Source organism: Vulpes vulpes, chromosome X (genome assembly GCF_048418805.1).
Source record: "Vulpes vulpes isolate BD-2025 chromosome X, VulVul3, whole genome shotgun sequence".
NCBI classification, from domain to species: domain Eukaryota; kingdom Metazoa; phylum Chordata; class Mammalia; order Carnivora; family Canidae; genus Vulpes; species Vulpes vulpes.
The window spans coordinates 62,658,313-62,671,770 of record NC_132796.1 but is presented as its reverse complement, the minus strand read 5'-3'; the positions used below and the strand labels follow the sequence as shown (position 1 = coordinate 62,671,770).

General features: G+C 36.2%; 1 protein-coding gene across 1 annotated transcript in view; it reads left to right on the top strand.

Annotated features, from left to right (window-relative positions):
• POF1B (POF1B actin binding protein) overlaps window positions 1-13,458 on the top strand; it is a 112,863-nt gene that overhangs the window by 66,477 nt on the left and 32,928 nt on the right. The window contains exon 7 of the mRNA XM_026016762.2: window positions 8,706-8,836. Within this exon, the coding sequence (XP_025872547.2) occupies window positions 8,706-8,836 (131 nt within the window). The remainder of the gene's footprint in view (window positions 1-8,705; window positions 8,837-13,458) is intronic.

Below are 13,458 nucleotides of genomic sequence, written 5' to 3'. Positions count from 1 at the left end.
GAGGGGCTCAGGCGGCGGCTCCCCGGAGAGGGGGCTGCCCAGCCGGGAGCGCAAAGGCCAGGGAGCACAGGGAGCTGGGGACACAGCCCAGGATCCGGCCTCCCCCCAGGACAGGCGGAGGCCAGGAGGGCCCAGGACAGCAAGGAGCTCCTGCCCCGAGCTGAGCAGAAGAGCGGCCCCGCCCCCAGAGCATCCAGGGCCCTGCAGGCTGAGAGCTACATAGTTACTGCAGAAGCTGAATCTAGGGCTCCAGAGCTGGCCGCTGCCACTGCCACTGTGGTTGTTCCTCCTGGGGCCTCACAGGGTAAACAACCCCCACTGAACCCTGCACCAGGCAAGAGGCAGAGCAGCTCCCCCAAGTGCTAACACGTGAAAATCAGCACAACAGGCCCCTCCCCCAGAAGACCAGCTACAAGGACAAGTTCCAGGGGAAGTCAAGGGACTTAAAGTATACAGAAACAGAAGATACTTACTCCCCCAAGTTTTTTTTTTTTTTTTTGCTTTTTGATTTCTGTTTGCTTCCCCCACCCTTTTTTCCTTTCTCTTTTTCTTCTCTTTTTTTCTTTTTTCTTCCTTTTTTCTTTTTTCTTTTTCTCTTTTCTTTCCTTCTTTCTCTCCTCTCTTTTTCTCCTTTCCCCAATAAAACTTGTTTTTGGCCACTCTGCACTGAGCAAAATGACTAGAAGGAAAAACTCACCTCAAAAGAAAGAATCAGAAACAGTCCTCTCTTCCAGAGAGTTACAAAATTTGGATTACACTTCAATGTCAGAAAGCCAATTCAGAAGCCCTATTATAAAGCTACTGGTGGCTCTCGTAAAAAGCATAAAGGACTCAAGAGATTTCATGACTGCAGAATTTAGATCTAATCAGGCAGAAATTAAAAACAATTGAACGAGATGCAATCCAAACTAGAAGTCCTAACAACGAGCGTTAACGAGGTGGAAGAACGAGTGAGTGACATAGAAGACAAGTTGATGGCAAAGAGGGAAACTGAGGAAAAAAGAGACAAACAATTAAAAGACCATGAGGATAGACTAAGGGAAATAAATGACAGCCTGAGGAAGAAAAACCTACGTTTAATTGGGGTTCCCAAGGGCGCCGAAAGGGCCAGAGGGCCAGAATATGTATTTGAACAAATCCTAGCTGAAAACTTTCCTAATCTGGGAAGGGAAAAAGGCATTCAGATCCAGGAAATAGAGAGATCTCCCCCCCCTAAAATCAATAAAAACAGCTCAACACCTCGACATTTAATAGTTAAGCTTGCAAATTCCAAAGTTAAAGAGAAGATCCTTAAAGCAGCAAGAGACAAAAAATCCCTGACTTTTATGGGGAGGAGAATTGGGGTAACAGCAGACCTCTCCACAGAGACCTGGCAGGCCAGAAAGGGCTGGCACGATATATTCAGGGTCCTAAATGAGAAAAACATGCAACCAAGAATACTTTATCCAGCAAGGCTCTCCTTCAGAATGGAAGGAGAGATAAAGAGCTTCCAAGACAGGCAGGAACTAAAAGAATGTGACCTCCACACCAGCTCTGCAAGAAATTTTAAGGGGGACTCTTAAAATTCCCCTTTAAGAAGAAGTCCAGTGGAACAATCCACAAAATCAAGGACTGAATAGATATCATGATGACACTAAACTCATATCTTTCAATAGTAACTCTGAACGTGAACGGGCTTAATGACCCCATCAAAAAGCGCAGGGTTTCAGACTGGATAAAAAAGCAGGACCCATCTATTTACTGTCTACAAGAGACTCATTTTAGACAGAAGGACACCTAAAGCCTGAAAGTAAAAGGTTGGAGAACCATTTACCATTCAAATGGTCCTCAAAAGAAAGCAGGGGTAGCCATCCTTATATAAGATAAACTAAAATTTACCCTGAAGACTGTAGTGAGAGATAAAGAGGGACACTATATCATACTTAAGGATCTATCCAACAAGAGGACTTAACAATCCTCAATATATATGCCCCGAATGTGGGAGCTGCCAAATATATCAATCAATTAATAACCAAAGTTAAGACATACTTAGATAATAATACACTTATACTTGGTGACTTCAATGTAGTGCTTTCTACAATCGACAGGCAGGATACAAAATCAACGCCCAGAAGTCAGTGGCATTTCTATACACTAACAATGAGACTGAAGAAAGAGAAATTAAGGAGTCAATCCAATTGATGTTTGTACCCAAAAGCATAATATACCTAGGAATAAACCTAACGAAAGTGTTAAAGGATCTATACCCTAAAAACTATAGAACACCTCTCTGAGGTGAACCAGGGTGGTCAAATTTATTTCATAGTTAGATGTGGTTTGTCTACCAGATAGTGCCTAACCTCATTTCTTATATACCATCCCTGATCTTTAAGCTCTCACTTTCACTGCCTCTCTCTCATACCCAGGGTTGGGGAAGAATAATGAATGTGGCTCAAGGATTTCACACCTTACTGTTTGCCCAAGTGCATAAATATGGTTCCCTCAAAATACCATATATTCAAGAAACATGGAAAATAGGAACAGTCCTTATTTTATGGATGAAGGAATTTTTATTTATCTCTACTACTTAATAGGTCATCTCTTGACTGCAGATATTAACAGTACTATGTTTATGTGTGTGTGTGCTTGGGTGTATTTTAAAACCAGATTTCAACAATCAGAGCTGACTGGATGAACTCACTTACCCATTCCCTGTTCACAAGTAAACTTACCCAAAATGATACTGGTAAGGAAATAATAGCTTATTAACCTGATATTTTGCCAGGTTGTTTGGCAGGTAACATGTTTCTAATTAAATTTTCATTGATTCTTGAGAAATAGCATTAAAGTTAACAAGGATTATATTTGAAACACTAAAGGCAAATACCTGGTATAATTTTTAAAGAGTTTCCAAGGTTGATTTTCAGCATTTTTCTCACCTCTCCCCCATAAAAATTCCAAAGAAATTAAGGAGTCAATCCAATTGACAATTGCACCCAAAAGCATAAAATACCTAGGAATAAACCTAACCAAAGAGTAAAGGATCTATACCCTAAAAACTATAGAACACTTCTGAAAGAAATTGAGGAAGACACAAAGAGATGGAAAAATATTCCATGCTCATGGATTGGAAGAATTAATATTGTGAAAATGTCAATGTTACCCAGGGCAATTTACACGTTTAATACAATCCCTATCAAAATGCCATGGACGTTCTTCAGAGAGTTAGAAAAAATTATTTTAAGATTTGTGTGGAATTAGAAAAGACCCCGAATAGCCAGGGGAATTTTAAAAAAGAAAACCAGAGCTGGGGGCATCACCATGCCAGATTTCAGGTTGTACTACAAAGCTGTGGTCATCAAGACAGTGTGGTACTGGCACAAAAACAGACACATAGGTCAATGGAACAGAATAGAGAATCCAGAAGTGGACCCTCAACTTTATGGTCAACTAACATTCGATAAAGGAGGAAAGAATATCCACTGGAAGAAAGACAGTCTCTTCAATAAATGATGCTGGGAAAATTGGACATCCACATGCAGAAGAATGAAACTAGACCACTCTCTTTCACCATACACAAAGATAAACTCAAAATGAATGAAAGATCTAAATGTGAGACAAGATTCCATCAAAATCCTAGAGGAGAACACAGGCAACACCCTTTTTGAACTTTGCCACAGTAACTTCTTGCAAGATACATCCACGAAGGCAAAAAAAAACAAAAGCAAAATGAACTATTGGGACTTCATCACGATATGAAGCTTTTGCACAGCAAAGGATACAGTCAACAAAACTAAAAGGCAACCTACAGAATGGGGAAGATATTTGCAAATGATGTATCAGTTAAAGGGCTAGTTTCCAAGATATATGTAAAGAACTTATGAAACTCAACACCAAAGAAACAAACAATCCAATCATGAAATGGGCAAAAGACATGAAGAGAAATCTCACAGAGGAACACATAGTTATGGCCAACACGTACATGAGAAAATGCTCCGCATCACTTGCCATCAGGGAAATACAAATCAAAACCACAATGAGATACCACCTGACACCAGTGAGAATGGGGAAAATTAACAAGGCAGGAAACCACAAATGGGGATCCCTGGGTGGCGCAGCGGTTTGGCGCCTGCCTTTGGCCCAGGGCGCGATCCTGGAGACGCGGGATCGAGTCCCACGTCAGGCTCCCGGTGCATGGAGCCTGCTTCTCCCTCTGCCTGTGTCTCTGCCTCTCTCTCTCTCTCTGTGACTATCATAAATAAATAAAAATTAAAAAAAAAAAAGAAACCACAAATGTTGGAGTGGATGCGGAGAAAAGGGAACCCTCTTACGCTGTTGGTGGGAATGTGAACGGGTGCAGCCGCTCTGGAAAACTGTGTGGAGGTTCCTCAAAGAGTTAAAAATAGACCTGCCCTACGACCCAGCAATTGCACTGCTGGGGATTTACCCCAAAGATTCAGATGCAATGAAACGCCGGGACACCTGCACCCCGAGGTTTCTAGCAGCAATGTCCACAATAGCCAAAGTGTGGAAGGAGCCTCCGTGTCCATCGAAAGATGAATGGATAAAGAAGATGTGGTCTATGTATACAATGGAATATTACTCAGCCACTAGAAACGACAAATACCCACCATTTTCTTCGACATGGATGGAACTGGAGGGTATTATGTTGAGTGAAGTAAGTCAATCGGAGGAGGACAAACCTTATATGTTCTCATTCATTTGGAGAATATAAAAAATAGTGAAAGGGAATAAAGGGGAAAGGAGAAAACATGAATGGGAAATATCAGAAAGGGAGACAGAACACGAAGACTCCTAGCTCTGGGAAATGCACTGGGGGTGGTGAAAGGGGAGGAGGGCGGTGGTGGGGGTGAATGGGTGACTGACACTGAGGGGGGCACTTGACGGGATGAGCACTGGGTGTCATCCTGTATGTTAGCAAATTGAACACCAATGAAAATAAATTTATTATTAAAAATAATAAAATAAAATGTAACAGTGGAACAATTTGTTTGGTTTTCCAGATAACAAAATTACCTCTGAATTTCTACTGCATCTAAGCTATATCACATGCACAATAATTTAGCATCTTTTCTGGAGTAGAAGAATAGGATCTTTGCAGCAGGTATCAACTAAATAATACTTGCACTCTTGGCATACATAGTTGGTGATTTGTTTAGCAGTTTTCCGCAAATAAACAATTTTCATGCATTCAGTCAGCCTTTTTTAAAGATTTTATTTATTTATTCATGAAAGACACAGAGAGAGGCAGACATATAGAGGGAGAAGCATGCTCCTCACAGGGAGCCAAATGTGGTACTCAATCCCCGACCCTGGGATCATACCCTGAGCAGAAGGCAGAGGCTCCATCCCTGAGCTACCCAAGCATCCCCAGTCAGCCTTTTTAGCATGTATGAGTGCTATCATATTTTGTTTGAATATCTTGATAAAGTTGTTCCAAAATCTCTCACATGTCATAAAATCTGTCTTTGGCTGAAGGATGACCAGACTATTATATTCCCACTTAAAGACAGTTATTCTCTGAATTATGTTTAGCTATGTTTACTTTCTATGCATAGAACTAATAGAACACACCTGAAATTTCTAAATTACTTATGGCCTTCATTATGTTTCTTCCTTTGTCAATAAGAGTTGCATAGCAGTTGTTAAAGATGGATTTTTGTTCTAGAAGTATTTTTGCAATCAGATACACTTTATTGTTTTCTGTGAGACCCAGACAAGTAGGCGAGTAAAGCAGAAAAAGTTAAAATAATCAGTTTACTCTGCTGTCATACTTAAAAAGATTTCTGTCTAAATAAATATCTGATGTACAGGATGCAGAAGTAACATATTTAATAATATTACTTACTCTTTCATGCCCTGCAGATTATAATTCATGAAAAAGTTTTTTAGAAACATACTTTCTGAGAAGAAATTTTGCTTGGGATTCACAGTTTTTGCAAATTTAATATACCTTTTGAGTTCAACTATCTAACAATTATTTCAACCAGATTTTTGTCTAAATTTTTGGTGTCATTAACACAAGTCTATGAGGGATTTTCTTCCCAAAGAATTCTTGTAAAATGTTGTTTTGAAGTTTGGGCAGTCACTCTAACCCTTCATTTTCTTCCTATCCTTTATATACCTCATTATGTTTAGGCTGAATATGTTTATTATGAATGTCGTATATTTTGAAGTTTTTCCTTCCCTTAAAATTTTGGTTCAGCAAAATTGACATTCTGCTATTAATTCACCTTCAAGTGATGTGACAAATTTCCAAATAACTTTTTCTTAAAAATATCATGGCCTAAATGGAATTAAATATTATTCCTAAAAGTTATTTTATATCATGCATTTTAATTCACTAAATAAATGTTTTGGATACAAAAAATAGTATGACTCATTTTTTTAAAGATTTTTAAAAATTTATTATTTATTTTAGAGAGTGAGAATAGGAGGAGGAGCAGAGGGAGAGGGAGAGAATCTCAAGCAGACTCTGCCCTGAGCATACAGCCTAATATGGAACTCAGTCTCATGACTCTGAGATCATGACCTGATCCAAAACTAAGAGTTGATCCTTAACTGTCTGAGCCACCCAAATTCCCCTCATACTTTACTCTTTTTTTTTATTTATTTATGATAGTCACACAGAGAGAGAGAGAGAGAGAGGCAGAGACACAGGCAGAAGGAGAAGCAGGCTCCATGCACCGGGAGCCTGATGTGGGATTCGATCCCTGGTCTCCAGGATCATGCCCTGGGCCAAAGGCAGGCGCCAAACCGCTGCGCCACCCAGGGATCCCTCATACTTTTAAGTTTATTTCTTCAGGATAGGCAGTCCTGAGAGGACAAGATTTACATATGTAAAATAATATGAAAACAATTTAAGAAAATTGAGCACAGAGAGGTAAGTTGAATTAGCTTGTTGGCTGGTGTACTTTCAATTTTCATGGTGATATTCAATCTTGAGATGGTGTTCAAAGTTTGGGTAAGATTTGGATACATAGCAAGAAGCAGACAGTATTCCAAGCAGTGAAAAATATGAGTAAAGACTAGAGACAGGAATAACATGATGTGTGCCCAGGGCAGTGAAATCTACTATGATTGAACAGAGAAAATGTTGGGAAATAAAAACTGTTATATTGATGCTAGCATTTGAAGGTTTTATATTGAATATACCAACTTAATAATTCTATGACATTTTAACATATTGTATGATGATATTGACTTTGCCAGTTTATCTGCTCATGCCTTTACATAGGAGACTTTACTCTTTTTAGGAGGCAATCATTACTTCTCTAAGAAACCAACTTCAGAGGGTATATGAACAAGATAACATTGTGGTAGATTCATCAAGACTTTCAAAAATGTGAAAAAAAATATATATCTTAATGAAAACATGATAATACTATACTGTACTTTGAATATGGCCTTTTCTATTTATCTGTATTTTATTTTTTTAAGATTTATTTATTTTAGGGAGAGAGAGAGCACAAGTGGGAGGGACAGAGGGAGGAGAGAGAATCTCAAGCAGATTCTGTGCTGAGTGCAGAGCCCAATGTGGGGTTCAATCTCATGACCCTGAGATCATGAAGTGAGCTGAAACTAAGATTTGAGTGTTTAACATACTGTGCCACACAAGCACCCCAATTTATCTGTTTTATAAATGACTTAGCACAGACATGGTTATGAAATCTCATCTTTGCTTACTTTGCAATCTTTGTAAATTTTCCATTTGCCTCAGCATGCATGATTTTTTAGCATCTGCATTCAGAGGACAGGTTGAAAAGGAAGTATGAGTGCTCAAATTTGAAGTCCATTTATCATAATAAATGCATTTATAGGACACCTTTGGTCCCACATGCAATATCAAAGGTAGCATGGAATGCAATCTAAGTTATTAGCAATCTAGTTATTAGTAGTGTTGTTTTGGAGATGGAAGGCAAGGTGTCAACACTTTTGAAAAGACAGTTACCAAATTATATAAAGGCAATAGAATAGGTCTTATTTAGGACACTGTTCATAGTAGTTTGTGTTTAGGATTTCAAATGTCTTTGAAGTCTGTGAATTTTCTACATTTCGCCCTTAGCTACTCTTTTCCATGTCAGATTGACTAGATATTCAGTCCGAATAATAACTGGAGGGAATATAAGAAGAAATACATAAAATTGTATTGAATTGAGAAGGCAAATTTAATATAACTTTAAGATATGCCAATAAATTAAGCTACCTTTCACCGAGAAGATGCAAGTCCAAATAAAATTAATTTTTTAAATTAATTATTTTATAATTCAAATAATTCACATGTTCTTTTCCAACAGGGAACAGAAGAGTAAGCCATGTGGTGATAATAGGCAATTTAGAGATTTGTTTTACTGTTTTATTTAAGCATGTATGTCAAGAATTTTTATATAAATCATTCAAGTTTTGCATTCATTGGGTCACTTAGATTAGTGAAATAAAATAAAAAAAATAAGATTTCAATAAAATTGAAAATTAGTGAAATAAAATTTTAAAAATAAAATCAACATTGCAATGTTGATTTTCCTCTAAATTCATCTCATATTGTAAAATGTGTACCTCAGATGTAAAGAAAATTTAGTGGGCTGATTCATGTGATGACTTTGTAATGAGTTAATTGTATTAATAAGTTATATAACTTTCTCAAAATATTTATTAACTTAGAAATACTTAATGTTGTTTATAATTGTGCTTGATACTTTCTTCAGGTGATAATTCAAGATGATGGCCCTGAAAACTTGGACCCCAAATATTTTGGAGAGTTGCTTGCTGATCTAAGCCGTAAAAATACAGATCTATATTACTGCTTATTAGAACATTTGCAGAGAATTGGAGGAAGGTACTGTAAATATAATTTTTACCTCAATGTTGTAGCTACCAAACATTTGATGATATTTTGGTATTTTTAAATATAGTTTATTTTTTAGAGCAGTTTTAGGTTCACAGCAAAACTCTAGTAATTATTTTTAGGGTTTTAAGTAGTTTTTACACCCAAAAGGGGGCTCAGACTCATGACCCAAGATCAAGAGTTGCATGCTTCATCAAATTGAGCCTGCCAGGTACCCAAAAACTCTAGCACTTTTAGTGGATAAACAGGGTAACTATATGAGCAAATGTCTCATTTTAAGAGTTAATATACTTCATGAAAATCATCAAAAGAGATCACACAAAGTCCTTTTAAGATTAGTAAAGAATTCTGTGAACCTTCTTTTCTAAAATACTTTGATGGCAAATGCAACCTCTTGGATAAGGAGTTCAAAAAATGCATGGCATGCTATGACTTGTAAAATATTATAGTGATGATACAAGATACAATTCCACTGTCAATACACTGCTATTCATCTTCTATTGATTTGTGCTCAATGTACAAAGTCCAGAATTTAATATACATTTAGTGTTATAATAAATGTTACATATTATTTTAATATATATTACATATGACATATTAAACATAAATTATATAAGCATAAGCATAATTATATAAGCATCTGTAAATTAGTGCAAATGCAAATATGTATATTTTATAATTATGTACTAAATAATATGTATTTAAATATATACACAGAAATAACTTATCAACTATTCATGCATAGATGAGAGCATATTATGTCATGAAATGAATTCCATAAGCTACATCCCAAAAGTTATGGTCATAACAGCTACTAAGTACTTGAAATGGATTAAACATTTTTGAGTACACTTTTACCTATAAACTATGACTCAGCTTTTTGACAAAGCCTCCCTTAGATATTTAGTTTGGTCAAGTGTTCCTCTTCTGTGTGTTCATCATGGCCTGTGAATATTTCTATCAAAGTATCACATTGTAAAATCAAGAACATATAGAGACTTAGTCTTAAGTACTCTGATTCAGATCCAGAGTTCATATCCTGGGCTTATGTTTCGGCTTTTGTAACATACTTGATGTGTAATGTCAGGCAATTTGTTTGATTTCTCTGTACCCAAGTTTCTTCACCTGTTAAATAGGAATTATAATAACAATACTTATCTCTTAGGTTTGTTATAAGCCAAAATGATTTAAGACATACGTTTACAAACAGCATCAACATCATGTGAGAATTTAGAAATAGCACCACAGAATCAGAAACTCAGGGAGTAGGGGCCAGCAACAAACCCTCCAGAGGATTCTGGTATATGCTCAAGTTTGAGAATCACTTACCTAGGCCACAAAGTCAAAAAATCTGGGATTAGTACCCAAGTTCTGAAAACCTTTTCTCCTTAGGCAGATCACTTGACCTTTTAGTATTAGATATATATCTCCAAATTATTTAAGATATTGCAGACAAATTGAAGAAATCATCAATTTTTTTAATCATCAAGTTTGAAAAGTTCACAGTATTTAGACTGGTTTGACATTGTTCAAATTTTGTCTTGGAACAATTATTGTTTATATGAAGCAAGATGGTATTTGTGTTTTGTATTGCCCCCAAATGGTTCAGAACACATGGATTTGACAAAGTTGCTACTCAAAAAAGGGTTATAGAATGAGAGCTAAATATATTCCAAATGTATTAGTTTCATACTAATTAGATGTAGACAAAGTAACTGAGCAAAGGAAGTTATGTTATTTCATGATGATTATCCTAGGAAAGGTGTAATCAGTGGTTTTGGAACAACTTTTTCATTGAAGGGTTTTGATATATGTACATGAATGATTTAAATGTGTGTTTAAGCAATACAAAGCCTTGAATTTAATTCCTAGAGTACCTAAAATACCACATACACAAAAGAAATAGAAAATAGAAATAGAAATAGAAAAATTGTATCTCCACATTAGTAAACACTCCACAGTAGAAAGGGTCTTATAAAATTTTGGTGATTAAGACTTTCTGTTAGAAGGTCATCAATTTCCTTCTCTTTATTCCTTCCCTCTTTTCTACTTTTCATTCTTTATTTTGTTTTTGTTTTTCCTTATTATATTCCTTTCTTCCTAGGGGTTGAGATGACATCCCAGTGTTTTAAATAATTTTTTAAAGTTTTTATTTAGTTAACATACAAAGTAATATTAGTTTCAGGTGTACAATATAATGATTCAACACTTCCATACACTTCCATACAACACTGGTGTTCATCATAACAATTAGACTCATTAATCCCTATCACCTATTTAACCCATTGCCCCACAACCTCCCCTCTGGTAACCATCAGTTTGTTCTCTATAATTAAGAGTCTGTTTCTTGGTTTCTTTCTCTCTCTCTCTCTCTCTCTCTCTCTCTCTCTCTCTCTTTTTCTTCTATGCTCATTTGTTGTTTCTTAAATTCCACGTATGAATGAAATCATATGGTATTTGTCTTTCTCTGACTGACTTATTCTCTTAGCATAATAACCTCTAGCTCCACCAATGTCATTGCAAAGGGCAAGACTTCATTCTCTTTGGGTCTGAGTAATATTCCATTATATATATATGGATATTTTATATATATACGCACCCATGCTTCTTTATCCATTCATCACTTGATGGACACTTGGGCTGTTTCCATAGTTTGGCTATTGTAAATAATGCTTCTGCAAACAAAGGGTGCATGTATGCCTTTGAATTAGTATGTTTGTATTCTTTGGGTAAATACCTAGTCATGCAATTGCTGGATCCTAGAGGAGCTCAATTTTTAACTTTTTAAGGAACATCAGTACTGCTTTCCAGAGTGGCTGCACCAGTTTGCATTCCCAACAATACTAAAAGAGTGTTCCCCTTTCTCCACACTCTTATCAACAAGTGTTGTTTCTTGTGTTGTTGATTTTAGCCATTCTGACAGGAGTGAGGTAATATCTCATTGTTGTTTTGATTTGTATTTCCTCAATGACCAGTGATGCTAAGCATCTTTTTATGTGTCTGTTGGCTGTCTCTGTTTTGGGAAAATGTCTAGTCATGTCTTCCACCCATTTTTATTTCTTTTTTCATTTTATTAAATCCTAGTTAGTTAACAAACAATGCAATATTGGTTTCAGGAGTAGAATTCAGTGATTCATCACTTACATACAACACACAGTACTCATCACTAAAAGCGCCCTCCTTAATACCCCTCACCTATCTAGCCCATCCCAAACCCACCTCCCTCAATCAACCCTCAGTTAGTTACATCTTTAGGAGCCTTTTATGGTTTGTTTCCCTCTCTCTTTTTGCCCCTCTCCCATATTTTCATCTGTATTGTATCCTAAATTCCACAGATAAGTGAAATCATATGGTATTTTTCTTTATCTGACTTATTTCCCTTAGTATAATATATTCCAGCTTTAATCCATTTTGGGTTTCTTTTTGTGTTTGTTGTAAGAAAGTAGTCCAATTTCATTCTTTTGTATGTTGCTGTCCAGTTTGCCCAACACAATTTTTTGAAGAGACTGTCATTTTTTATCATTGGATATTCTTTCCTGCCTTGTCAAAGGTTAGTTAACCATATAGTTATGGGTTCATATCTGGATTCTCTATTCAGTTATATTGATCTATTTGTATATTTTTGTGCCAGTACCATACTGTTTTCATCACCACAGCTTTGTAATATAACCTGAAGTCCAGAACAGTGATGTCTCCAGCTTTGCTTTTCTTTTTGAAGATGGCTTTGGCTATTCAGGATCTTTTCTGTTTCCATACAAATTTTGGTATTGTTTGTTCCAGCTCTGTAAAAAATGTTGATGGAGTTTTGATAGGTATTGCATTGAATATGTAGATTGCTTTGACAGCTTAATAATATTCATTCTTTCAATCCATGAGAATGGAATGTCTTTCCATTTCTTTGTGCCATCTTCAATTTCTTTCATCAGTGTTTTACAGTTTTCAGAATCTAGGTCTTTAACATCCATCCTTGGTTAGATACTTACTGTTTTCAGTGCAATTATACGTGGGATTGATTCCTTGATTTGTCCTTTTTTTTTCAATTTTTACTATTTATTTATTTATTTTGTATATTTTTTATTGGAGTTCGATTTGCTTGATTTGCCTTTTGGTTGCTTTGTTATTGGTGTATAGAAATGCAACAGATTTCTGAATGATGACTTTGTGTCCTGCAAGTTTACTGAATTCCTGTATCAGTTCTAGGAGATTTTGGTGCGATCTTTTGGGTTTTCTACATATTGTATTATGTCATCTGCAAATAGTAAGTTTGACTTCTTCCATGCTGATTTGGAAGGTTTTATTTCTTTTTCTCGTGTGATTGTGGAGGCTAGGATGTCCAGTACTATGTTTAGTAAGAGCAGTGAGAGTGGACATCGCTTTCTTGTTCCTGACCTTAGGTAAAATGCTTTTTTTCCCCCATTGAGGATTTTAGCTGTGTGGATTTCTCATATATGACCTTTATTACATTGGAGGTTATGTTCCCTCTAAACTTTGTTGAAGGTTTTTATCATGAATGCATGTTTTACTTTGTCAGATGCTTTCTTTGCATATATTGGAATAATCATATGATTCTTATCCTTTCTTTTATTAACATAGCCTATCATGTTGATTGATTT